The sequence below is a fragment of the Acomys minous genome (genome assembly GCF_964271855.1).
Source record: "Acomys minous genome assembly, chromosome: 3".
Classification (NCBI taxonomy): Eukaryota; Metazoa; Chordata; class Mammalia; order Rodentia; family Muridae; genus Acomys; species Acomys minous.
The window spans coordinates 58,077,254-58,103,896 of NC_140485.1; the positions used below are offsets into that span (position 1 = coordinate 58,077,254).

At 46.2% G+C, this 26,643-nt stretch overlaps 1 protein-coding gene across 5 annotated transcripts in view; it reads right to left on the minus strand.

Moving 5' to 3' along the window:
- Positions 1-26,643, minus strand: part of OSBPL2 (oxysterol binding protein like 2) — a 48,912-nt gene that overhangs the window by 5,443 nt on the left and 16,826 nt on the right. For all 5 annotated transcript variants that reach the window (XM_084776727.1, XM_084776728.1, XM_084776730.1 and 2 more), the window contains 11 exons: positions 25,546-25,677; positions 24,856-24,997; positions 21,601-21,676; positions 17,444-17,578; positions 16,304-16,401; positions 12,669-12,851; positions 11,033-11,140; positions 10,356-10,445; positions 7,113-7,236; positions 4,521-4,661; positions 388-511 (listed from right to left, as the gene is read on the minus strand). In XM_084776727.1, the coding sequence (XP_084632853.1) occupies positions 388-511; positions 4,521-4,661; positions 7,113-7,236; positions 10,356-10,445; positions 11,033-11,140; positions 12,669-12,851; positions 16,304-16,401; positions 17,444-17,578; positions 21,601-21,676; positions 24,856-24,997; positions 25,546-25,582 (1,258 nt within the window). In that variant the 5' untranslated portion in view covers positions 25,583-25,677. The remainder of the gene's footprint in view (positions 1-387; positions 512-4,520; positions 4,662-7,112; positions 7,237-10,355; positions 10,446-11,032; positions 11,141-12,668; positions 12,852-16,303; positions 16,402-17,443; positions 17,579-21,600; positions 21,677-24,855; positions 24,998-25,545; positions 25,678-26,643) is intronic.

Genomic DNA, 26,643 nt, shown 5'->3' on the forward strand with positions numbered 1-26,643 from the left:
ATAAAGTTTTGCGATTTGTATTTTGTTCATTTTTTAAAAACTGTTATTGTTTTGACACACGGTCTCACAGGTGGCCTCCAGTCTACCCTGGAACTCACTATGCATCCCAGACTGGCCGGAGCTCTTGCCTCAGTCTCTCACTGCTGGAATAAAACAGGTCTGTGTCACCACACCTGGCTCATTCATCCTTAAATTAACTTTAACATGTTACAAAGGACTGGTCTGTGGCAAGCTGGAAGTTAATTTGTTTACCACGTTTCACTGCCCTGTAAAGCACTGTCCTTGGAAGGCAGCACACTATTAGCCTGGATGAAGGGTCTAGGCATCCTTCTCTCAGAGAAACCCCAAACTCACCCACACAGCCTCTGAGAAGGGCCCAGCACTTACCCATGTTGCCATTCTCCATGCCGCGGATGTCAGGGCGGAGGCGGCAGTCTGTGGGTGGCAGGGTCTTCTCCATGCCTGACTCCAACTCATTGAGACTCACAGTGAAGCTGGTAAAGTTGTACATCTGCAGGAAAAACCCAGAAGCACTGTTGGGAGATGGCTTCATGAAGATAATCCATGGGTGCCCTAAACCACTGCCAGTCATGTGTCACCTGCTCAATAGAAGGGCAATTGTGTCCTATTCAGCAAAGACCTTACCCTGACTTCTGAGGTGTCTGTCTGCTCAGTCAGTATGTGTTGAGTGCCTGAGAGGGATCTACAGTTGAGTACACCTGAGGCAGAACTGCTGTTTGCTGCTCACATGGCACCCCTCAGCTTGCTTTACAGCCTTCCCAGGCCTTGATGCCTCTGCTCTTCCTATTGGCCTTCTCTTCTCTTTCTTGCCATCATCTATGAGCCTGTGGCTCTAAGGGCTACAGGGAATGTAAAATTCACCCCTGCTTAAGTGACTATGTCAGTAAAAACAACGGCAGATCTGTCAGGATCCCTAAGCTTGACTGCCACAGCACCTGAGTGTTATGGAGAGTGTGTCTGGCTCTCCAACACGGTCCTCAGGTGGGCAGAGCTCATACCTGACTCTCTTTAGAACTGTGCCCTGGAACTGCCGTGTCCAGTACCCTCAATAGGTAGTGGTGCCTGTGAGTGTGCATTCTGCCTTGCCAGGCCATTTCTACTACCCCAGATCCACCAAACCCTGGTAGGCATGTGGGACTAGACCAATACACCAAACCAAAAAGGAACAAGAATTAATCTTAAAAAGGATTTCCTTGAACTATGCATAGGTTTTATTCTTCTAAAAACAATCTAGAGCCGGGTATGGTGGCGCTCACCTTTAATCCCAGCATTGGGGAGGCAGAGGCAGGCGATTGCTGTGAGTTCAAGGCCAGCCTGGTCTATAAAGCCAATCCAGGACAGCCAGGACTACAAGAGAAACCCTGTCTCGAAAAACAGTGAGCAGCATCCTCCATTGACTCTGCATCAGTTTCTGCCTAGTCTTTCCTCAGTAATAAGCTGTTACCTGGAAGTGTAAGCCTCTCCTTCCACATTAGTTTTATCTCAGCAATAAAAGTAAACGAATAAGGCAACATAGCCAAGGTAACTGAGCCACTTTGTTCTCTTTATACTTAATTTTTTCTGTGTATGTGTGGTTGTGCATGTGCCATTATGTGTGTGTGTGCGCACATGCATGTAGATCAGAGGATAGCCTGTAAGCACTGCTCCCTTCCTTCCACCATGTGTTCCAAGGATCAAACTGAAGTTGTCAGGTCTCACCCATTGAGCCATGTCACTGCCCGCCCCTGCAAACACACAATTTGGCATAGTGCTAGGGACAGAATTTAGAGCCTTGTTTGTGTATGCTAGGCATTGATGGACCAAAGCAACTTCATTTTGTCTACCATTTTCATTTCTGTATCTGGGTGACCTATTCTTGAACTCTGGATTTATAAAAACCCACAAAGATACACTTGGCACAAAGATATAGAATTACCAACTAGCCAGAAAATAAGAAAGTACTAAGAGATCAGATGCTCCCCCAGATTTCTTAAGAGTTAATCTTTAAAAGTTAATTATTTGTGGGTTGATAATGGACTTGTACCAGACAAATATCAATTCATCATATCAAGTCAGTTCAAGAAATAATCAATAGGATGCTTGCCAAACTAGAAATCTACTTACTTGCTTTCTTGCTCACTACAATCTACAAAAAGTTCTTTCCTACTTGTACTCGGGACTCATACCTGATCTGCTGTGTCAAGGATAGTGTGGGTCCAGCTTAAGCTGAACAGTCAATAAACAAGACCCTTGTATGTCTGCACGCGAATCAGCTCCTAGTGTTGATTGGGGTTTCATTTAAGCCTGGCACAACAGCACTCTATCCCTAAGCTATATCACAAGCCTGGGAGCCCCCCTTTAAAAATGTTTTGTTTGTTTTTGTTTTTCAAGACAGGGTTTCTCTGTGTATCCTTGGCTATCCTAGACTTCCTTTGTAGGGCAGGCTGGCCTCCGCCTCCCAAGTCCTGGGATTAAAGGCGTGCACCATCCATTTTTTGTTTTTGTTTTGTTTTGTCTGTTTTTGTTTTTGAGACAGGGTTTCTCTGTGTAGCCCTGGCTGTCCTGGAACTTAGTCTGTAGATCAGGCTGGCCTCAAACTTAAGAGATCTACCTGCCTGTGCCTCCTGAGTGCTGGGACTAAGTGCACCACCACCTGGCTTTACTTATTGTTTATTTATTTATTTAGAGACAGGGTCTTACTATGTAGCTCTGGTTGTTTAGGAACTAATTTTGTAGGCTTACAGTTTAAGACCAAGCCTCAAACTACCAAAAGATCCACTTGCCTCCTCCTCCTTGTGATTAAAGGCACATACTACTCAACTGGCTAAATGTTTGTTTCCTTCCTTTTTGTTGTTGTTTTGCTTTTTTTTTTTTTAAATTTCCAAGACAAGGTTTTTCTGTGTAGCCTTGGCGGTCCTGCATTTGCCCTCAAACTTACAGAGATCCACCTGCATCTGCCTCCCTGAGTGCTGGGATCACAGGCATGTGCCACCACTCTTGGCTCATCTTATTTATTTAAATTACATGTATGTGTGTATACCTATGTCAGGAGTGTGCACAGGTATGCTCAGAGACAAGAGGTGTTAGACATCCTGGAGTTGGAGTTACAGCCAGCTGTGAACTACCTGACACTGTGCTGAGTTCTGAAATCAGGGCCTCTGGAAAAGCAGCAATCATGCTGAAGGCTAAGCCATCTTGATACAGGATATTTGATCCCAATACGAATCCTGAGATTGTGAAATGTAAAAACCTATTTTTTGTTTGGTGTGGTTGAGCCTTAACATACACCTTTAATCCAAGAGCTTTCTGTACACAGATTTACTAAAGTTAAATTAACCCTAGGTCAAGAGGTTGAGCAAGAAACCAGTTGACAGGGATCAAAGGATACAAGGGACTTTGAGTTGAAGGGTATTTAAGACAGTGTGGATAAGAAGAGAGGCTTCTGAACTTTGAGCTAGCAAGCTTTTGGCCTTGGGCTTTTAGCTTTTGGTTTTCCTCTGGGACCTGAGCTGAGCAAGAAGGTCAGATGGGTGCTTTCTCTGCCTCTCTGAGCTAGCAGGTATTCACCCCAGCATCTGGCTCCTGAGTATTGGTAAAATAGAATGTTTGAGATTTTCATTTTATAAAATAACACTATCTCTCCAGCCCCTGGAGCACTCCCTCTTTTAAGATTTATTTATTTATTATTATGTATACAGTGATCTGTCTGCATGTAATGCCTGCACACCAGAAGAGGGTACCAGATCTTATTACAAATGGTTGTGAGCCATCATGTGGTCACTGGGAATTGAACTGTCACCTTTGGAAAAGCAGGCAGTAGCCGGGCGTGGTGGCGCACACCTTTAATCCCAGCACTCGGGAGGCAGAGGCGGATCGATGTGAGTTCAAGGCCAACCTGGTCTACAAAGTGAGTCCAGGACAGCCAAGGCTACACAGAGAAACCCTGTCTCGGAAAAAAAAAAAAAAAAGAAAAGAAAAGCAGGCAGTGCTCTTAATGTTTGAGTCACCTTTCTAGCACCCTTCTTTTTTATGTTTAATATTTTTAAAAATACGTATTAGTGTTTTGCTTGCATGTCTGTCAATGTGCGAGTATCATGTCAGATCCCCTGGAACTGGAGTTATAGACAGTTGTGAGCTGCCATGTGGTTGCTGGGAATTGAACCCAGGTCCTCTGGAAGAGCAGTCAGTGCTCTTAACTGCTGAGCCATCTCTCCATCCCCATGGAGCTCTCTGTTAATGTGATGTGGTCAGGACAGAGCTCTGAAGGCATAAAAAGCACTAGTGTGCTTAGTGGAAGGACAGGTATGGAGAACAGGGAGCACCAATGCTGTATGAATTCTGCATCACGATACCAGTGCTAGGCAGACTGCCACACCTGATCCTCAGGTTCCACCTAGGCAATGCAGTAGCACAAGTCACTGTCAGGCTGGATCATGGCATAGGTTCAAGGTAGCTCTGGGGAGTAAGGGCCCTTAAGACTGTAGGCATGTGATGGATCCTCAGAGAGGGGTGACACAGACCTGAGCCGAGTTGGGGGGCCGGCTGTTGATCCTCCAGAGTAGCTTACTGCCAGGGATGATTTGCACCGTCTCTTGAGCCACAGGAACACCATCCGCCATATTGCCAGGCACATCACTGTTAGCTTTCTCAGGACCGTCATCCTGAAACACAGGACACCTCAGTACAGGTTGAAAGAGCAGCAGGTCCACACACTGTCCTCCCTGACACATGCCTGGCCACGTGCCTGCCTTCCTTCTGGACCCATGACACATCATCTGTGACAGAAGGCCTCCTGGTGCCGTCTGTTCACCAACCAAAAGCAGTTCTCCTGGGCAAGCTCATGAGCCCATCCCATTTCAACAGACAGCTGTCTGCTTTGCCTTTAAAGCCAGCTATAGGATGCAGCTGAGGAGGGAGAACACCAGGGATAAAGGACGGACGCTTGGAGCCCTTCTTTCTGCCAACAGCAAAGCCGCCTGAGCCTGGACAGCTAAGGTGGGCACTTTTTGCTCAATGACAGATGACACAAGGGAGCAATAAAGTAGTGAAAATGCAACCGATTGAACACTCTAAATGAAATTTTGTTTTATTTTATTTTTAAAAGATTTATTTATTGGGGCTGGAGAGATAGTTCAACAGTTAAGAGCACTGACAACTCTTCCAGAAGACCTGCGTTCAATTCCCAGCACACACATGGCAGCTCACAGCTGTCTGTAATGCCAGGTCCAGGGGCTCTGACACCCTGACACAAACATACATGCAGGCAAAACACCAATGAACATGAAATAAAAATAAATTACCTTTTTTTTTGGGGGGGGGGGTTCCTCAAGACACGGTTTCTCTGTGTGTAGCCCTGGCTGTCCTGGACTTATTTTGTAGACCAGGCTGGCCTCAGACTCACAGAGATGCAACTGCCTCTGCCTTCCAAGTGCTAGAATTAAAGGCATGTGTCACCATGCTGGGCAGTAAGTTATCTTTGTAAAGATTTATTTCTTTATTATGTATACAATGTTCTACCTGCAGGCCAGAAGAGGGCACCACATCTCATTATACTAGATGGTTGTGAGCCACCATGTGGTTGCTGGGAACTGAACTCAGGAACGCTGGAAGAGCAGCCAGTGCTCTTAACCTATGAGCCATCTCTCCAGCCCCAAGTTTTTTTCTTTTTTTCTTTCTTTTTTGAGACATTCTCACCGTGTAGTCCCTGGATGGCTAAGAACTTGCTCTGTGGAGCAGGCTGCCCTGGAACTCACAAACCTCCCATGTTTGCCCCTGGAGTGTACTACCACACTGGTGAAATTTTCCTTTTTAAGAAAATGAAATTATGGGTTGGAGAGATGGCTCAGAGGTTAAGAGCACTGGCTGCTCTTCCAAAGGTCCTGAGTTCAATTCCCAGCAACCACATGGTGACTCATAACCATTTATAATGTGATCTCGTGCCCTCTTCTGGCCTGCAGGTGTATTTGCAGAGAGAATATTGTACATGAAAGAAAGAAAGAAAAGAAAAGAAAAGAAAGAAAATGAAATTATTGGGCTGGAGAGACAGCTGAGAGGTTAAGAGCTCTGGCTGCTCTTCCAGAGGTCCTGAGTTCAATTCCCAGCAACCATATGGTGGCTAATAGCCATCTATAATGAGATCTGGTGTCCTCTTCTGGCCTGCAGGCATACATGTAAGCAGAACATGGTATACACAATAAATAAATTTTTATGGGCAGTGGTGGTTGGTGCATGACTTTCATCCTAGCACTTGGGAGGCAGAGGCAGGTGGATCTCTGAGTTCAGGGCCACTCTAGTCTTACACAGAGAGTTCCTGTACAGCCAAGGCCACACAGAGAAGCCCTGTCTTGGAAAAAACATAATAAATAAAATAATCACCAGGTGGTGGTAGCACACACCTTTAATCCTAGCACTTGGGAGGCAGAGATAGACAGTTCTCAGAGTTTGAGGCAGACCAGGCTGCCTGGTCTACAGAGTGAGTTCCAGGACAGCCAGGGCTACACAGAGAAACCCTGTCTTGAAGAATAAGCAAAAAAAATAAATAAAAGTATCATAAAAGGTGTCCAACACAAATATACAACATAAAAAACATACCTGCATGAAGTTGAACATTTTTGTTAAATAAATAGCAAATATCTCCAGTTTAGAATATCCTGGTTTTTTTTTAATCTAGAAAGTCTGAGACCTCTTTTGAACTATCACTTTTAATTTTAATTTTGCTTAAGAATAACTCATAGTCATCAGCATTCAAAATTCTTAGAGGAAAGTCTTTGCCAGTACTTCCTGACTGCTGAATATATTACTGAGAACTCAGAGCTGGAAAAACAGAAATGAAATGCACTTGACTTCTTAAATAGGTCTCAGCTAACTTAGGCAAAACAAGAGAGATTTATTACAAAGGACTATGTGGAAAGGCTTGCTTTCCTTTAAAAGCTTCCAGCTTATTAAAAAAAAAAGCCACAACATAATCAAAATAATCAAATACCTCTGCCCTAAACCAGAACCTAGACAGAAGACAGTACCGTCTGGACAGACAGACACACCCACCCACTACATATACATACCTCCCGGCTGAGGCCCCAGCTTCACCGGGGTCAGCTGGAGTGTGCACTCACCATCTTGGCCTTTCTGGCATGGTCACTTCTCTTCTCGTGCTTCTTAAATGACTCATATGAAGCAGGATCTATGCCCCACAAGCATTCTGTCCACTTGCCATATATTATAAAGAGCTTCTTCCTGCTGCAGTAAAGGAGTTAAAACAGAGTTAAGAACAACCCTCTACAGGCAGCATCTTAGTGCTGACCTGTGTGCTCCCTTCTGCCACGCTGTTTACGTTCTGGGACATCACAGAGGAAGGAACTCTGTGTTTCAGAACCCCACTCATACTGCTGGAGAGAAGGTAACCCTATCCCTGATGCCAAACAGAAAATGAAGGCACAGAAGCCTATACAGTCCTCAGGGCCTTAGGAAGCAGGGAAAACAAACATTCTTAAGTGTAAAGCTGTGGCAGCCCCTCGGCCTGGGTAAGTGCTCTGAGCCTCACCCCACAACCTGGGTTGTTTGATTTTAATACACAGGATTCTCATGTCTTCAAGTCTTTCAGACCTTTTTCTATCAACTGTATTCATAACACCTCCCAAGATCACATGATAGAGTTGGAGCTGGAAAGATGGCTCAGCGGTTAAGAGCACTGTCTGCTCTTCCAGAGGTTCTGAGTTCAATTCCTAGCCACCACATGGTGGCTCACAACCAACCATCTATAATAAGCTCTGGTGCCCTCTTCTGGTATGCAGATATACATGCAAGCAGAACACTGTTTACATAATAAATAAATAAATAAATCTTAAAACAAACAAACAAACAAACATGATAGAGTTGCTTTCTCTTTGGTTATCACCTGCTCTCCTCATCCAATCACAGCTCTGGAAAACTCCACATACAGCCAAAGACTCTGCCTCATGCCAAAAGGAACACAGCCCGTTCTGGATAGGACAATTTTTTCCTTTTGCCACTGTCTGGGAAGAGCACAAGGTGGCCACATGCTCCTTGGAGAGCTGCCTTGACAGGACAGTGCCACCAGGAGGACACATGTATGTGGGTAGGTGCTTGCAGAGCAGGTACATGTGAACTCATAACTCCACACCCAGCTACTAGGCAACCTTTTTTGTTGTTGTTGTTGTTTGTTTGTTTTTCAAGACAGGGTTTCTCTGTTATACAGAGCCCTGGCTGTCCTGGACTCTCTTTGTAGACCAGGCTGGCCTCGTACTCAAAGGATTGTGCCTGCCTCTGCCTCAGGAGTGGTAAGATTAAAGGTGTGTGCCACCACGCCTGGCAACAACCTTTTAAAAATTATTTTATTTTTATCTTATATGCATTATGTTTTGCCTGTATGTATGTCTGTATTAGGGTACTGGACCCAACACAGGGTGAGCTGCCATGTGGGTGCTGGGAATTGAACCCAAATCCTCCAAAAGAGCAGCCAAATGCTCTGAGCCATCTCTCCAGCCCTTAGTAGGCAACTCTTTAACTCCAAGGAAAAAGTATACTTGGGGCTGAAGAGAAGGTTCAGTGAGAACTTGCTGCACAAGCACAAGGACCCAATTTCAGATCCCCAGGACCCACAAAAGCTGGATAGTAACACTGTTCTGGGGAGGCAAACGCAGAGCCAGCCACCCAGATGATCAAGCCAAACCAGTAACCTCCAGGTTCAGTGAGATCCAGTCTTTAAAAAAAAAAAAAAAAAGACAAAATGCTAAATTCCGAATACTGACTCCTGGCTTCTAGATGCATATTCTTTTTTTCCATTTATTTTATCTTTTTCATATGCATATTCATAAACATGTATACAACTCACATGTACAAATGTGCACACTCATTTAAAAAAAAAAAGGAAAAGGAAAAGTGTGCTTGGATTCAGGATGCAAAACCAACAGGTCTGAAACAGTCTTATTTTGAGCCAATGAGACCATGAGCAGGCCAGTCTCTGAAAAGCCTTAGTGCCCTTGGTTACCTATGACCAAGATAGGATGTGTGTCCTTTACAGTACAGGCCTCATTAATATACAGGTTGTCTGAACACATGGGTTTCTGGTTTCCAAGAGGCAGGCAGAGAGAACAAAGGCACTGTTTTTAAGTTAAGACTATATGTCAACCGCATCAAAGACTCTCTTGGCATTATGTTACTGAAGGGGAGCTAGCGATAAATAAAATTTTGAGATCTAGAACATAATTTTACCAAAAGGAGAAAAATCACTACTGGATATTTTCTAAACAAAAATCTCCATACGGCCCTGGCTTACAGAGTGGCATGATGCAGGCACATGAACAATGGATGCCCACGTGCTTTGCTGATATGTAAAAATAGGTATCCACAGGGAGGAGATTCCTGGTCAAGAGATCTCAGCTTTGGGCTGAAGAGATGGCTCGGAGGTTGGGAGCACTGACTGCTCTTCCAAAGGTCCTGAGTTCAATTCCCAGCAACCACACGGTGGCTCACAACCATCTATAATGAGATTTGGTGCCCTCTTCTGGTGAGCATGAAGACAGTGTACTCATATACATAAAATAAATAAATCTTAAAAAGAGAGAGAGAGAGAGAGACAGAAAGAGAGATATCTCAGCTTTGTTTGTAAAACTGCAGCACTAGAACCACACCAGGCCATGTGGGCTATCACCTAGCACTTAGGAGGTGGATGCAGGACTGTAAGGCTGATGCCAGCCTATGGTGCATAGCAAGACTATCTCAAAAACAAAGCAAGGGGCTCAGAGGTTAAGAGCACTGGCTGTTCTTCCGAAGGTTCCTAAGTTCAATTCCCAGCAACCACATGGTGGCTCACAACCATCTATAATGTGATCTAATGCCCTCTTCTGGCCTTTGAGCACTGTATACATAATAAATAAAATCTTTAAAAAAAAAATGTGGGAAAAAAAGCCACATTATCCCTGAGAAAAAATGTCTTATTTTTTAGGCTCACTTATCTTCTTCCCTCCCTTCCAGAGGGAACAAGCTCCACTCTTCCTATCACCAGAAGACACATTCAAAACTTACCTTAAAAAATAAAATAAAATAAAAAATAGAAAGAAAAAAGAGCTGGGCCAGGCATGGTGGAGCACACCTTTCATCTTGGCAGAGGCAGGCAGATCACTGTGAGTTCAGGGCCAGCCTGGTCTACAAAGCGAGTCCAGCACAGCCAGGGCTACAGAGAAACCCTGTCTTGAAAAACCAAAAAAGAAGGAGGAGGAGGAGGAGGAGGAGGAGGAAGAGGAGGAGGACGAGGATGACGACTGGCATCCTAACCACATCTGGTACAGCACAGGCCATGGTAGACCACACCCAGCAGCACCAATGAGTAGACCTACTTTTTGTCTTGAATGTAGCCTTCTACTCTGTGAAGTTCCTTCCCAAACAGTCCACATGGCTTGAAGTGAAGTATACATTTGTCTCCAGTTCTGTGGGAACAAATGCAGGCATTAGTTCATGATGAGGAATGTCTAGTAAAGCTTCAGGGGAGAATAGGAAAAGGAGGCCATGAGTGATGGACGCACCATAAGGAGCCTTTGCTCGGTGACAGAAAGGCTCTGAAACTGACTTGCCCAACTGGGTAATGTACTAAAACTATCCCTTCAGGCCCATTTAGAAAACAGGTGAACTGTATGATTTATAAACCATTTATCACTAAGGTGTTAACAAGCAAAACCAATGAGTCCTAAGCTCCCGGCTCTAAGTTTTACCCAGCACTGACACTACTTAGTGCCTTTTACATTGTCACAGATATTAACAACAGTAATAAAAACCAATCAATCAACATGGGCATTCCTGATTATCTCAACACTAGATAGAACTAAATCTAGCCAGATACAATGCCTAGGGGCCCCATACAGGAAGGACTCAGTTGAGGGATGGAAATAAAGGGCTAAAAGTCCAGAGAGAAGGAATGCGGACAGCGGCAGCTCCCTTCAGGTCAGTTGGTTCATCCTAGCCTGTCACCTACGGCTCAGAAGCACCACCTTCCCATGTACACAGAGGGACCTGTCACCTGTGATTCAGGATCTCCACTATCCCATACTGTTCGATCCACAGCTGCCCAAGGATGACATTGTGTACACAGCAGGTGGGGTTGGTCCAGGTGTAGGCTTCATTATGTCTGTGAAAACACAAAAAACAAGTCAGGGAAATGAAGCCCAGAACTTGGGTGACCCAGAAGGCATGACCAGGCAAAACCAGACCACAACTGCCTGGGAGCAAAACAGTGCTTTGAAGTCTTTCCAGTGCAGGCTATTTAGTTAGCATGCATCTGAAATTTATTTTTCTTTTCCTTTGTAGCATCAACAAAGCTTTCTACTTAAATGTCAAGACAAGTTAATAAGCAATAAAAGGAGACTAAGACAAAAGAGAGACAGCTCTCCTGTGAAGCTGCCCAGAAGAAAGGCACTCTAGAGAAGCACAGGCCTGAGCCGCAGCCTGGCTGTGGGGAGTGGAGGAGAGGGCTGCCATTGTCAACAGCACGCAACACTCCTCACCCTTTCAAATGACTCTGCCCCAAGGAAAAAAATCTCACAGTACGAAATGCAGCGGTACCTAGACCTGTGCATGGGAGGCTGCCTCTAACAGCAAAACCGTCTTGACACAGGATAGCTGAGGAAATCTAGACTCTGTCAAATGGTAGAACCCAAGCATCTTCCTCAAAAACATTTCTAGCTTTCTAACACTCCCCTCCCAAAGCAAATGCTGCCATGCCATAGGTTAGGCGGCGGGATGCTCACCACAGGGGCTTTCTCATGGACCTGCCTGTGCTCGTGAGAAGATGTTCAGGGACAGCCCCTAGGTTCTTGTTGTTAGTAGGATTTTTGAGACAAGGTCTCTCTAACCATGTAGCTTGACTGCCCTAGAGCTCATTATGTAGACCACGCTTGGCCTCACACTCGGACAGATCCACCTGCCTAAGTGTGTTAAACTACACCCAGCCTGCCCCTCGGTTCTCAAACTGTCTGGCAAGTGGCCAGCGCAGATCAAATTCTACACATATGCTCCCCCACAGCACAGTCCTATTAGAGAACTGCCGTAGCAACTAAACCCTGGGCTGTGGGCACTGCAGTGGGTGTCAAGCTCTAGCGTGTGCTGGAGATTTTCTCTGGCTGAGTACCTCTGATGGGAGCTGGGCTGGACAGCCTCTAAGTGGGCTCTCCAGTGGTCTTCATCTCCAGGCACTCAACTTCATTTGTGTAAACACATATGCCTGTGTGACTATCAGCAAGCAGGTATGTTTGGCTACGGGGGAGCTTTGGGTTCCTCTGACTAAGGAAGGAGAGCATCCTACTCTGAAAAGGCCTGCAGAGGGAGTCTATGACCGAGAATGAAGCTCTTGCTGACCCAGGGCTAGTCTGTCTTATGTGCAGCCTGGAGGTACAGTGCTAAGCCAAGCACTTGGGTGTAGGGCTGTCATGAAGCAATGATTGATGGCTAAAGGGAGTGGTCCCAATCAGTGTATGAGAGGGTGTGTAACTCATCCTCTCCTCACCTGGAAGCCAACCAGAAGAAATGCTGCTGGCAGAAAGGCTTTCAGCCCACAAAAGGTCAGGATCTCCCCAGAAAGAAGCTTTGAGACATGGAAGCCATACCTGCCTCCCAGTCAGAGCAGGGCACTCTGGCCCTTGCTTGCTCTTGTCACTCACTTGAGAAGCTCCAGTGTGATGGTCCCCCGGGGCTCTGCTTCAACACTCTTACCCCAAAACTTCAGCTTTGGGTAGATGGAACCGTGGAACATGAAGTCTTGGTTGAGACCTTCTGAATAAAATGCACTAATAGGAGGGTGGTGACTGACCTGCTCAGATATAAATCTGAACCCTAAGTCTTCCCTGGGTCCAAAAATGAAAATGGCAGGGAAAGAGAAAAAGCAACATTAATGACAGCAATAACAAAGGCTGCCAGCTCACCTGCCAGCTCCATCAAACACATGCTCCGCCCTCCCCTAGCAGCTGATCTGGGCCCAGGAGCCTCCAGCTGTGATAGGCAGCAGAAACGCCCAGCACAGCGCCTCAGATGGCACATCTGGCCATCCACCATTACTCTAGAGTGCAGCTGCCCACTGCCACACAACCTTACTGAGAGGCGCCTCCATCTGCCCTGCTGCTTATCCCACTGACACCTGAAACTCACAGCCACCAGCCGGGCGGGGCTCAGATGCAGGGTACCCAATCGCAAAGTCTCATTTCTGTTTCCCAGGACTGACTCCTAATGCAGGAAGCCCATGAAGGGTGTTCCTGCCCACCTCTGTGCAGGCTCCCAGAACTGCTATGATGAAGTGTCTTAGATCCCAAAATATTCCTGGCCAGGAAATAGGACTTTAGCAGACTCCCTTATTCAATAAAAATGTCAGTTTTTAATTGTTCCGGAACTATGAATACACCTACAGTTGTAGTCATTAAGAATTATAAAAGCTAAACCACATAATTACTAACTTAGCGGGAATCAGAATTCCCAATCATTACAGAGGAAGGAAAGTTGAAAAATTAGATTTTAAAAGGTTGCCTGCCAAGGTATGTAATCTACAAAATGAATACTTGTCTAAGAAAAGCAGATGTATTTTTAGCTGTTCAAGAGGGATATGAAGAGATGAGAGATGGTGTGCACAGCCTGGTCTGTACACAGCCTGGTCTGTGCAGTGCTGTAGAGCAGGGCCTCTTAGTGTCAGGGAAGCTCAGTGCACAGACACCAACAAGCAGCCTGGAGAGAAACACATGCCAAGCTGAGTGTGAGGGAGTTTTCCTGGCGCTCAGCCTCTGAATTAAACTCAAGTCAGGTTAAGCATCCCGTCATCTTCCGTTCAGCAGTCCAGGCTATTCCTATTCTCCCACATCTATGTGGCTGCTGCATTTCTTTTCTGTTTGCAGAGACAGGTTCCCACTATGTAGCCCACGCTGGCCTGGAACTTACAATCCTCCTGCCTAAGCCTCCTCAGTGCTAGAATTTAGAGGTTGTGCCACCATGCTTGACTTATACAGCTTTTTTTTTTTAAATCCCCCCAAAATGTTCTCTATCTTATTTATTTTTCTTTTTGGTTTTTGAGACAAGACTTCTCTGTGAAGCCCTGGCTGTCCTGAAACTCACTCTGTAGACTAGCCTGGCCTCAAACTCAGAGATCTGCCTGTTCCTGCCTTCTGAGTACTAGGACTAAAAGTGTGCACCACCATCCCTCAGCTTCTATCTTATCTTTTTCAAGACATTTTAATAATTTCCTGAAAGCTAAGCAAAGTTTGAACCTCAAATCTTGGTATGTGATGGGCAGCAATGATCACTCCTGCTCAGAAATGTCTAGAAAAAGGAAGGAGGAGGGGGAGGGAGGCCCAGAGAGCACTGCCTGGTTTTCCAAAGGTCCTGAGTTCAATTCCTAGCAACCACATGGTGGCTCGGAACCATCTATAATGAGATCTGGTGCCCTCTTCTGGTGTGCAGGTGTACAGCAGGCAGAACTGTATACTTAATAATAAATAAATCATAAGGGGAAAAAAAAAAGAGAAGGAACCAATTCAGACAAAGCCACATCCTTAAGAGTGACCTTTGTGGGGCTGGAGAGATAGGGTCAGTGACTAAGAACACTGGATGTTTTCCAGAGGACCCAGGTTCAATTCCCAGCAATCACATGGCAGATCACAACCATCCCTAACTCCAGTTTCAGGGAATTTGATATAATCTTTTGGCCTCTCCCAGTGCCAGGCACACATATGGTATACAGATAAACATGCAGCCCAAACATCCATACACATAAAATAATAATTTGTTTTTGTTTTTCAAGACAGGGTTTCTCTGTGTAGATCTGGCTGTCCTGAAACTCGTTCTATAGACCAGGATGGCCTTGAACTCAGAGAGATCAGCCTGCCTCTGCCTCCTGAGTGCTGATATTAAAGGCATGTGCCTCCATGCCTAGCTAAGGAAAAATGATTATGCTACAATGTCATCAATTAACATCTCACACACAAGAAAATCTACTAAAATGTTAATACCAACTGTCTTTGGTGGGTTACATCTGTTTTCTGCTTCCAGCACTGCCATATTCTGTATAGACCATTATCATAGCTAAAACACCAACAGGCTCCATTTAGTGAATCCCCCAGATTACCAGATGACCCTGATTCCAGGGCAGTGGCAGATTGTCATGGCAGCGCTGCTCTCTACAGAAGAGACCAGAACAGAATGGCAGGTGTTGGCCCTCCTGCCAGCAGCCCCATGGCTGTAACCATAGTGCCAGCCAATTAGACATCTCATCTAAATACTTCCCCCGTGAAAAGGACTCCTCACTGAACTACAGTGTTGTTCTCTGCCCTCCTGAGGTGTAAGCACAACACTACGCTAGCCACACCTGTAGCACAGAATAGGTTGGACCACGAATGATCCTGAAGAGCACAAATGGCCACTAGGACCTGTGCAAGTTCAGTCCCTGAGGCTCAGGAAAGACTAAGGCAAAAACACAACAGGGCACGTGACATACGACTGGAAGTGTCCAAGACTGTATTCTGCGTAACTGCAGGAGACCCCGAGTTGACAAAGTAGGTAGCAACAATCTCCCAGGCCCCTTGCTTGGAGGCTCATCACATCCATATGCACTAGGATTCAGGGTCCAGGCTCAGAGGTCTGCTAGGCCCAAGGGTGAGAATGGAGGGGTACACACTGCTCATGTGCATGAGCATTTGCCACCATCTGCCCTGTCTACTCCACCCTGGAAGCTTCATGGTCTACAGGGCGCCAAGAGGTATGATGATACTACCTAGAAGAAACTCCTCAAAGGGATTTCAGCAAACATTCACAGACTAGGTATGGTGAGGCTAATTCTAGGGGCTTGTCCAAGCATTCCTGAGACCCTGCAATACAGGCATGGGGTTATTCCTCTTTCATCAAAGTGCTACAAAAACAAGCAAACAAACACAAAAACCAAGAAACATACAAAGTGCTGCAAAAAATGGTATAGCCCTAGTTATTAATTCTAATTCCTTTTTTTGTTGAAAACTAGTGACTCCCCATGTCTCTGGCATGTGGTGCAAACATACCACTAGTGGGCTACACAGCATGGCCTCCATCCTTGAGCCCACTGCACTAAGATTCTGTGCCAGCCCTTCATAGAGTACCAGAGTTCTACTCCATCAGTCACACACACAGATGCATGGGAGCACCTTCTTGCCCACAGCATTAAACACTACAGTAGCTCCTAACTCCAAACATCTGTCCTGATCTGAGGAGTCAGTGCTGAAGAGAAAACTGTGCTCTTGTCGCCCAAGCGCCCTTCTGCAAAAGATTCATAGTGAACTCTCCTTACCTGATCAATTCATACGTCTCCCCCAAAAGCGGGTTAAAGGGTTTGCCAGTTCTCTCCCACTGGGAAGCCACAGCCGAGACCGCAAAGGCAGCTACGGACTGCAAACAATCAGAAAGTGGATCAGAACAGCTTCAGCCAAGACAGCAAATGAGCAGGATCTTACAGGGCATCCTAGACACCTAGGCAGCATCACTGCTCCTACAGCGCATCCTAGGCACCCAGGCAGCATCACTGCTCCTACAGTGCACTCTAGGCACCCAGGCAGCATCACTGCTCCCACAGGGCATCCTAGGCACCCAGGCAGCATCACTGCTCCCACAGGGCACTCTAGGCACCCGGGCAGCATCACTGCCCCCTTTGCTGACTTCTCAGGTTTGTTTGTTGGTTTTGTTGTTGTTATTTATTTATTTTGGGGGGGGTGTTTCGAGACAGGGTTCCTCTACGATAGCCTTAGCTATCCTGGACTTGCTTTGTAGACCAGGCTGGCCTGGAACTTGTAGAGATCTGCCTGCCTCTGCGTCCTGGGTACTGGGATTAAAGGTGTGTGCCACTTCTCAGATTTTTAAGATTACATAATTTAGTTGGGTGTGGTAGCATACGCCTGTAATCCCAACACTCTGAAAGACAGAGGTAGGCAGATTGCTGTGAGTTCAAGGCCAGCCTGTTCTACAAAACAAGTCCAGTACAGCCAAGGCTACACAGAGAAACCCTGAGGTGGGGGAGGGAAATTACAGAACTTTTGGGTAAACACCATTATTACCCACTTCCTCAAAATTCACAAAAAGAGGAAATATATTTTTTCCAGCCTAAGCTGCAGATGCTGAAGCAATCCATCTGCCAGTCTTCTATACTAGTACTCCTGTCCATACACTCCCACATGCACGCACACACGCACGCATGCACGCATGCACGAGATGCAGAGGTAAATCCCTCCACATAGCCATAAGCACACATAAGGCAGTGGAGACACAGAAGAGAAGCCACTTTGTGAGGCTGACAACTGGGAGTTCTTAGACTGCCCAGATTCCTGACGAGAATATAATTCTTCCAGATGGCCCAGCAGCAGGACACCTGGGTCCCTACAACTATGGGGACAGTTATGGCTCTGGGACTGTCCTCACAGTCCTATGAAGTGCCCACCTGCATCCTTTCCAGAGGCTGGGACTGATTTGAGGCTTTGTGAATGAGGTACACATGCTCCATGTACTCCGTGATCCGCTGCAGAAAGCTCAGTGGCTCATTGAAGGCGATTGGCATCGTGATCTTGGAGAGTTCCTAGAAGAAGCCAGAAAGACATCTGGTTGGGCTTCTGGAGGCTTCCAGGCATGACCTAGATGCAAACATCCCACTTTCCTGGGAGTGCCCCAAGGATCTCTTCCCAGAGCCGCAAGTTCTCAAACAGACAAGGCCTTAGAAACCTTCTGTGGGCAGGCTATCTGCTGTGAGCCCCAGTGTCCAACTGACCCAACACAGAATGCCATGGCAACTCTCCATCTCCCAGGTCTGGGAGCCAATCCCAACTTCCATCACATGCAATAATCAAAGGAGCTCCAAGACAGCAACCTCACCTCCACTCCCACTCCAGATGAGTGGTACCAGCCCCAAGCTTCCCACCATTAAAACTTGAGGCTAGCCTGGTCTATTAAGCGAGTCCAGGACAGCCAATGCTACACAGAGAAACCCTGTCTTGAAAAACCAAAAAAAGAAACAAACAAAAAAACTTGCCCTTGCAGGGGTGGTAGTAACACACGCCTTTAATCCCAGCACTCGGGAGGCAGAGGCAGGTGGATCTCCGAATTCAAGGCCACTCTGGTCTACAGAGTGAGTTTCAGGACAGTCCGGGCTACAGAGAAACAAAGCAAACTTGTCCTTCCAGGATGACACAGAAGCACCTGATGGTATGCCCTTCTACAATGTGGCTCCCAGGCACCATGGAAGGAGTGAGGCTGCAGCTCTTGCTTCCGCAGAGCTCATTCGTAGAGCACAAAGTCTCAGGAGCTATTCCTGAGCTGGGCTTCTAGAAAGGCATCAGCAGAGATGACAGAGGACTGCCAGAAGAAAGTGAAGCTGCAATAACAGGGTAGGCCTAGGTACTCCAAGAACAGGACAAGGTACAAGCTTTGGATCTTAAGATGATTTGCAGATTCTCTGTATTGGGGCCTAGAATGACCCCTCTAGTCTCGCCAGCCCCGAATGTCAGGAGAGATTGATAGAACGCCCTGGGGAGGCAGTATTCTCAGCATATTATCAGCAAGACAGCCCTCCTAGCCAGGTCCTGGGAGACAACATACTAAGAAAGGGTAGAGCACTGATTACAATGCTGATCTAGGGAGATCCCACTGAAAGCCTGAACTCACAGATCCTGAGCCTGAGTCAGTTAGGCTCCTCATAGAGGCTACATGCCAAGCTGAGAGACATTTGGACATCTGTGAGGATGATGGGCAGGATGATAAGGCAGGAATTACAAGCTAGGTGCCTTTTGACATGTAGAGGTGACCAAGACCACATAAGGAAGTTGTGTAAGATTAGCAGAAAGGACAAGAAGCTTGTGACTACATCCACTATATCAAGAATCTGTACAACAGAGCTAAGGGGGGAACTGAGACAGTAGCCAGAAAAGCAGAAATGTAAGAAAAGAAAGATAAGGCTTCACGTATCTTCTGAGCATTACATATCTGTAAAACAAGGGAAACTGAGCCCACAACCTCAGTGTGAGAGGTCAGAGAGGCTGGCTGGGCTCCCAGGAACTTGCATGCCCACTGTTCACCTGGTCTAACCCTGCAGCCTTGGGTTCCACAGGCCAGGCTCCACCCCTGCTGCTGGGTAAAGTGACACGGCCTATAAAGTGCACTTAGCTACAGCTAGCAAAATGCCAACACATTTCTGCTTTGATCCAGTAATCCCATGTCTGGGCACCCATCCCTGAGCCTCAGCAGACACGCATGCAGGGCTAGGCACTGTAACCTGCTTTGGTCAGCCAAAAGCCAGAAATGGTCTAATGTCCAAAACAGGGCACTGTCCCACTAAACTAAAAGACAACCAAGAAAGGCACATGAAGTAGTTACAAGATCATTTAGATATTGGCAGCTCAAGGTTAAACAAAGGCCTATTGCCTCTCTGAAAGGATGGAGAGAGACATACATAAGTCAGGTTGTGAGCATGGGATGAGATACCATGAGGATGAGTGACAGCTACTTGTGGGGAGGGACAAGGCCAGGAAGCCGAGCTTCATACAATACTGTCATGTTCTGGATGTGTCTAAGTATCCTCAGGCTTTAGCAACTAACTGTGAAGAACTAAGAGGATGGCACTTAATCCATCTATGTGTTGAAGGCCAGTCTTCTGGGAAAACATTAGGATTGGTTAAGTCACTGGATGGAAGGCACCTCCATGGCTGGCTGTGGTCGCTCAGTAAAAAGGCAAGGGGGCTAGTGAGACGATTTCAGCAGGTACACGGTAAAAGAGAATCAATTTCTGCAAGCTCTCCTCTGACCTCCACATGCACATATAGGGACATAAATAAATGTAATTAATAATAATAATAGAACAGGGCTGGTGAAAAAGCTCAGATGGATTCAATCATCAGTACTGCAAACAAACAACAACAAAGGAAGAGAGCAACAGACACACAGCTGTACGTGTCCATTCCCTGCCTCTTCTTGCGCGCTGTCCTATGCTACCTCAAGATTTTGCCAGCACTGACGTCATCACCAGATGCATGCCCTTGGCCTTGTACCTGCAAGAGTTGTACTTTCCTTTCAGTTCCTCTTTCCTTTACAGTTTACCCCGTCTATGGTATTGTGGTGCAGGCAACAGAAAACAGACTAACACACACTTAATGAGTTTGACTTTAGACACATATTTTGAAAAAAGTCATAAAAGGAACCTATAAACATCAAAAATGTAACTGATGAACCTACATGATTCTCCCAGACCCATGCACAATTACTCATGAAAATAACAGGGAAACTTAGCAATAGGGATGCACAGGCAAGCAACTGAGGTCATTCTGAAAGAGCACAGGCAAGAGCTCCTAGCTTTAGCATGTTCCTGCCCACAAGACAACCTCTGGTTACGCCTTCTTACAGCCCCCAATACCAACCCCCATACCAATCTATGCACTGCCAGTCTAACACTATTTAAAATGCAACGTATAGAAATCATCATCATCAACCACAACATGGCATTAGAAGAATGCAGGTAGACACACACATGAAATTTGGCAACGTGTAAACAAGGCAAAGTACTCTTTGACTTGTGCTTCTTGTTGTCAAGTGCTAGTTTATGCGTGAAATGTACCAGAGACCAGACGGGCACAATAGTTTCGAAAAGTCAAAGAAGACCATATGGGGGCTGGAGAGATGGCTCAGTGCATAAGAGCACTGTCTGCTCTTCCACAGGTCCCGAATTCAAGTCCCAGGAACCACATGGTAGCTCACAACTGTCTATACTGGAATCTGATACCCTCTTCTGGTATGCAGGTGTACATGTAGACGGAGCACTCACATGCATTCAATAAATAAGCATTTTAAAAGTCCATATGGAAGCCGGGCGTGGTAGCACGCACCTTTAATCCCAGCACTCGGGAGGCAGATGTAGGTGGATCACTGTGAGTTCCAGGCCAGCCTGGTCTACAAAGTGAGTCTAGGACAGCCAAGGCTACACAGAGAAACCCTGTCTCGAAAACAAAACAAACAAATAAAAGCCCATATGGCGAGTTCATGGCTACCAGACATTCTATTTTCCAGACACAAAGCCTCAGCAATTGACAAAAGCTACCTAGAGCCTAGTGTGTGGCTAGGCCACCTGGTCTTATGCACAAGGTGTTCAGGCCATAAGCAAGGAGTACATCTCAGAGCACCAGGAAAAATTCCTTATGGGATGTCTCCTCTGCCTGCTCAATTGATTAACTGAAAACTGCCATTCTGCTGTTCCTAAGTAATGTTGTTTCCCCTTAGGAATTTGTTCCTTTCCTGCCTTGTTATCTTTTTTTTTTTTTTTTAAGATTTATTTATTATTTATACAATATTCTGCCCGCACGCCAGAAGAGGGCATCAGATCTCATTATAGATGGTTTTGAGCCACCATGTGGTTGCCGGGAATTGAATTCAGGACCTTTGGAAGAACAGCCAGTGCTCTTAACCTCTGAGCCATCTCTCCAGTACCACCTGCCCACCTTGTTATCTTAATTTCATGATCACTATAAATACATTGCACTCTCTTTCTTAGATACCAACAGCGCAAATCTCATCCGAGTTCATACCTAAACTCCATGCTTCATAGTTATCTGCACTTACCAAGCCAATGCACTTTTTCAGGATACTCCACACACTGAAATCACTTCTGGTGAACATGGGGGCAGGAAGAGCCGTCCTGTGAGGAGTTGAGAGCAGCAGGCATTTATTATCCAATGGAGTATATAAAGGGTAGCACCTATTTCTCACAAGAAGCTCTCAAGGTCATCATTTTAGCTTGAGACCTAAACATCAATGTCTCTAAACAAGAGCATGCCTGGGAGAAAAGCTAGGGCAACAGCTGAAACTCAGCAGGGTTTCTGCACCACTGTTTTGAAGTGCTGCTAGTAATGGTTATTGGTTATAACAAACTTGGAGTCTTTTGTTTGTTTTTGTTTTTTGATTTTTTGAGACAGGGTTTCTCTGTGTAGCCTTGGCTGTCCTGGACTCACTTTGTAGACTAGGCTGGCCTCAAACTCACAGCGATCTGCCTGCCTCTGCCTCCGGAGTGGAGTGCTGGGACTAAAGGCCAGGCCACTGCTTTCCTTCCATGAACTGGGGCAAGGCTGACAGTGAGAAGGGAGTCCATCTGCTTGCATCCCTACTGCCTATTCTAGGGTCTTCAGCCCAAGCCCAGGACAGTGGACAGAACTGAGATAAACCAAGAGTGAAGTGAGTCAAGAAACTTTCCAAAACAAGCTATCCATCCCTCTGCCACAGACCTGTCTTCCCAAGGTGCATTCCTTCTCAAGCCATCTTCCATCCAATAAGGGCCCAGCAGTCACCTTTGCCTCAACTCCAACCGTGGCTACTTGTGCAAAGACTATAGCTCCCTTTAGGGCTGTGGGCTACACTGAGCACTGTCTCCATGGGGTGGGAGAAGCCTCAATAGAGATCTGACTAGCTTGTGGGCAGGAATGTGGCCCATCACAGGAGTGCAGAGCAGACATCATAGAGCAAGCCCTCAGATACACATGCCTGCTATGGGCCCTTAGATGACAGCCTAGTTTTTCTTGTGGAATTCGCAATGGCACCTCTCTCAAGTGGAAGAGGAGAACCCGACTGGGCATTCTGATCCTGGCATAGTGACCGCTGGGGTCTTGCCTGGTAAGACCTCACAAAGGGCTCATGTGGGTAACTGAGTCAAGACAAGAGGGAGAGAAGAAGCTCTGAGACAGAGTGGGAAAGGAAGGAAATATCTGTCTACTGAGCACTCTGGATCAGCGCTGCTGTGCACAGGCAAACTGTGAGACTCATAAGAAGTAAGGATGTTGCTCTATGAAGGGCAGGGTTAGGCCCCAAGGATACAACCTGCGCTGGTTAGTCTTTGTCAGCTTGACAGAAGCTAGGATTATCTATGAAGAAGAACCTCCACTGAAAAAACAGTATCTCTGTCAGACTGCCTATAAGCCAGTTTGTAAGGCACTTTACTGATTAATGATTGATGTGGAAGGGCCAAGCCCACTGAGGGCAGTGCCACTCCTCAGCAGATGGTCCTGGGTTGCATAAGAAAGCAAGCTGAGCAACCCATGGGAGTAAGCAGCATTCCTCCATGGTCTCATCTTCAGCTCCTTCCTGCCTTGGTTCCATAATGATGGACTGCAACCTGTTAGCCAGACAAATCCTTTTGTTCCCAAGCACATGAAGGTATTTGGTTTTGGATGTGCAGCAATAAGAAAGTAATTAACTCACAACTCTTGCATAAAGATAAGAAGAAAAACAGGGGGGAAAAAAAAGACATGAAAGAGGACAGCAAGGCTCCAGGATAAGACAGCAGCACGGGAGGAATTTGGGTATGCACAGGCCTATATGTAGAACTTAAGATAAGAGGCCCTGGGAAGTATAAAGGTAGGTCTGAGTACCTGGGATAGGAGAGGTCAGTCCTCGTTTCAATAGTGACCATGCAGGTCAATGCCCAACATGGGACACTTCTGTGAGCAAATGGCGCTATACAGAGCTGCTTAGGATAGAGGTATGAGAGCAGGAGTGAATCCCTGCTACAGTAGCTTTAGGCAGAGAACACAGGTGTCACAGTGTGTTAAGTGCATTGTGTTTAGCAGGTAGTATGAGAGGATGGTGGCACACTTGATGCATAGTGGACATGGGAGAGCCAGGTCTATTTAGAGGCCAAAACGTCAGATGAGGGTAACAGAATAGGCAATGGTCCCAGGCTCAGTGCTGATGTTTGGCCATAAGGTGATGTATACTTAGGAGGACGATGATGAGGTATAGAGTGAACATAGGCTGCTTTAAACAGGCCCTCACAGCACACGTGAGGTGCTCCTACACCCACTAAGCACATGAGTGTAGGACAAGAGAAGAGTTATCACCCTGGGCACTGAGGGAACATACCCTGAAGGCAAGTAGGCCCAAGTGTAAGGTCAGCAGTGAGGCTGGAGGCACCACACAGGAAGTCTCTGTCCCATGGACTAGCCCTATGTGCTCCTGCTTTTCCTAACAGAGACTGAGAAACTTCCATGATGACCACTGTTATCATAGTCTAGATACACAAATGAACATGATTTTGTTGCAGCAGCTAAATCAAACCCTATTAGTCCCTACAGGGCTAGTGGCCAACATTCTTCAGTAAGATGCAGAAGGGACAAGAGAACCCCAGTATTCCCACTAGCCCAGCAGCCAAGCATACCTCAGGCCAGGCGGTGGTGGCGCATGCCTTTAATCCCAGCACTTGGGAGGCAGAGGCAGGCGGATCTTTGTGAGTTTGAGGTCAGCCTGGTCTACAAAGTGAGTCCAGTAAGCCAAGGCTACACAGAGAAATCTTGTCTCAAAAAACCAAAACAAAAAACAAAAAACAGGGGTTGGGGAGATGGCTCAGCGGTTAAGAGCACTGGCTGCTCTTCTGGGTTCAATTCTCAGCACCTACATGGCAGCTCACAACTGTCTGTAGCTTCAGTTCCAGGGAATCTGACACCCTCACACAGACATATATGCAGGCAAAACACCAATGTGCTAAAAATAAATAAATATTTTAAAAAATGAAGGATGCCTCAGACACTGAAGGGAAAAGAGGATTAACCTGGTACCTGTGGAGCAATAGGTGGGTCTATGGGGTCAGTCAGTGAGGTGTGTAGGTCAGGTTGTGTACAGGCTGTGAGCCATCTTGGGACAGCATTATAACTTCACAGAAAGAGATTTGTGCCCTCCACTGGGCAGACATCAAGTCTCTTAAGACATTGGGTGGCTGGACTGTCTGGAACTAGCGGTGCTCCAGCTCAATCCATGAGCCCTAAGGGGATACCTTATAGTACACAGATAGACTCTGACAAATTCTGAAGCAGTGTACAGAAGACAGCATACCTGTGCTTTTGAATTCCATTCTCTTGTGGTGGTCTCTCTCCACTTCTCCCACTCCTAGTACTTTTGCTAGTATCCAAATCAATCATCCCACTGATTTTATTTGCCTCTGAAAATTCCCCTGTAGAGTTATCGGAATCAAAGCCTGCAAGAAAGAAGCAAAATGGTCACCTCCACTAGAGCTGGGAGAGATAGAAGCCTACTTCAAGAGCAACTGCACAAACAGAAGCCTAAAGATGTACAAATCTTTTTTTTAAAGGTCTGTTTATTATTTATACAATTTTCCATCTGTATGTGTGCCTGCAGGCCAGAAGAGGACAGCAAATCGCATTACAGATGGTGGTGAGCCACCATGTGGTTGCTGGGAATTGAACTCAAGACCTTTGGAAGAACAGGCAGTGCTCTTAACCTCTGAGCCATCTCTCCAGCCCAGACGTGCAAACCTTTTGTTTGCTCTGCAGCCCTGTCTGCCTCAGACTCACAGTGACCCGCCAGGCTCTGCTCCTGAGTGCTGGGTCATGTGCACATCCCCATCTGAATGCCATCTAGAATAAGTATCTCTGCTGCCAACTCCGTAAACGTGTGGTCCACCTCAGGGGCAGGTGCACAGAGGTGCTGTGTGGGAGAGAGGTCTGTTAGGATGGCAGAGGTCACCACAGCATTAATAAGGTCATGTCTCTCGTCGTAGCTCACCTGTAACGGCATCAAAGAATTCTTCCTCCCCGTTCATCCTTCAGTGACCAGGCTGTCACTGTTCTGGGCTTGGTCCTCCTACAAGATCATATCTGATCTATATTATGTAGAAGCTGCGTGTGCACTGGAGCTCTGCAGAGAGAAATATTTTGGAATGAACTCAGCTTTACAAAGCCTATGGTCTAGAAACAGCTCTTAAATATCCATTTTTCGTTTTGACTTTTTGGGTTTTGTTTGAGACAGGATCTCACTATGTACCCCTCTGGCTGGCCTACAACTTGCCAAGTAGACCAAACTGATCTAGAACTCAAAGATCGTTCTGTCTCTAACTCAAAGGCTGGAAGTAAAGGTGTGTGCTACCATGCCCAGATAAATACTCATTATTGAAATTGATCTAATTGATCTCCATAAGAGCCAGGTACATTGGCACATGCCTTTAATCCCAGCACTCCCCAGGCAGAGGTAGTGCACACACACATGTATTCTCACACATGAGGATACACACACATGCACACTACACACACACACACTTAGAAGAAATAAGACCCAGCTCCCCAGTAATAAAAGTGAAGTTCCAGGACAGCGTGAACAAGTTAGTAGTATTTTTGTCTCATGATAAAAAATAAAAAAGAGCCAGGTGTGATGGCACACACCTTTAATCCCAGCACTCAGGAGGCAGAGGCAGGAGGATCTCTATGAGTTGGGGGCCAGCCCAGTCTACAAAGTGAGTTCAGGACAGCCAGGGCTGTTACATAGAGAAACCCTGTCTCAAAAAAACAAAAAACATACAAATAAACAAACAGAAAAGTAAAAAGAAGGCCTGTGAGATAGCTCAGCAGTTAAGGGTAAGGGTGCTTGCTACCAAGCTTAAGCTAAACTTAATTCCTGGAACCCATATGGTAGAAAGAAGGAATTAACTCCTACAAGTTGTCTTCTGAGATATTTACACACACCATATTCCTCACCCACACGCAATATGTAAGCAGAAAACAGTAATAAAGTGCTGGAGAGTGTAGCTCAGTAGTAGAGCACTTGCCTAGCATATGCAAGGCCCTAGGTTTGATCTTCACTAAATGGTATAAAAAGAAAAAGTTTAAT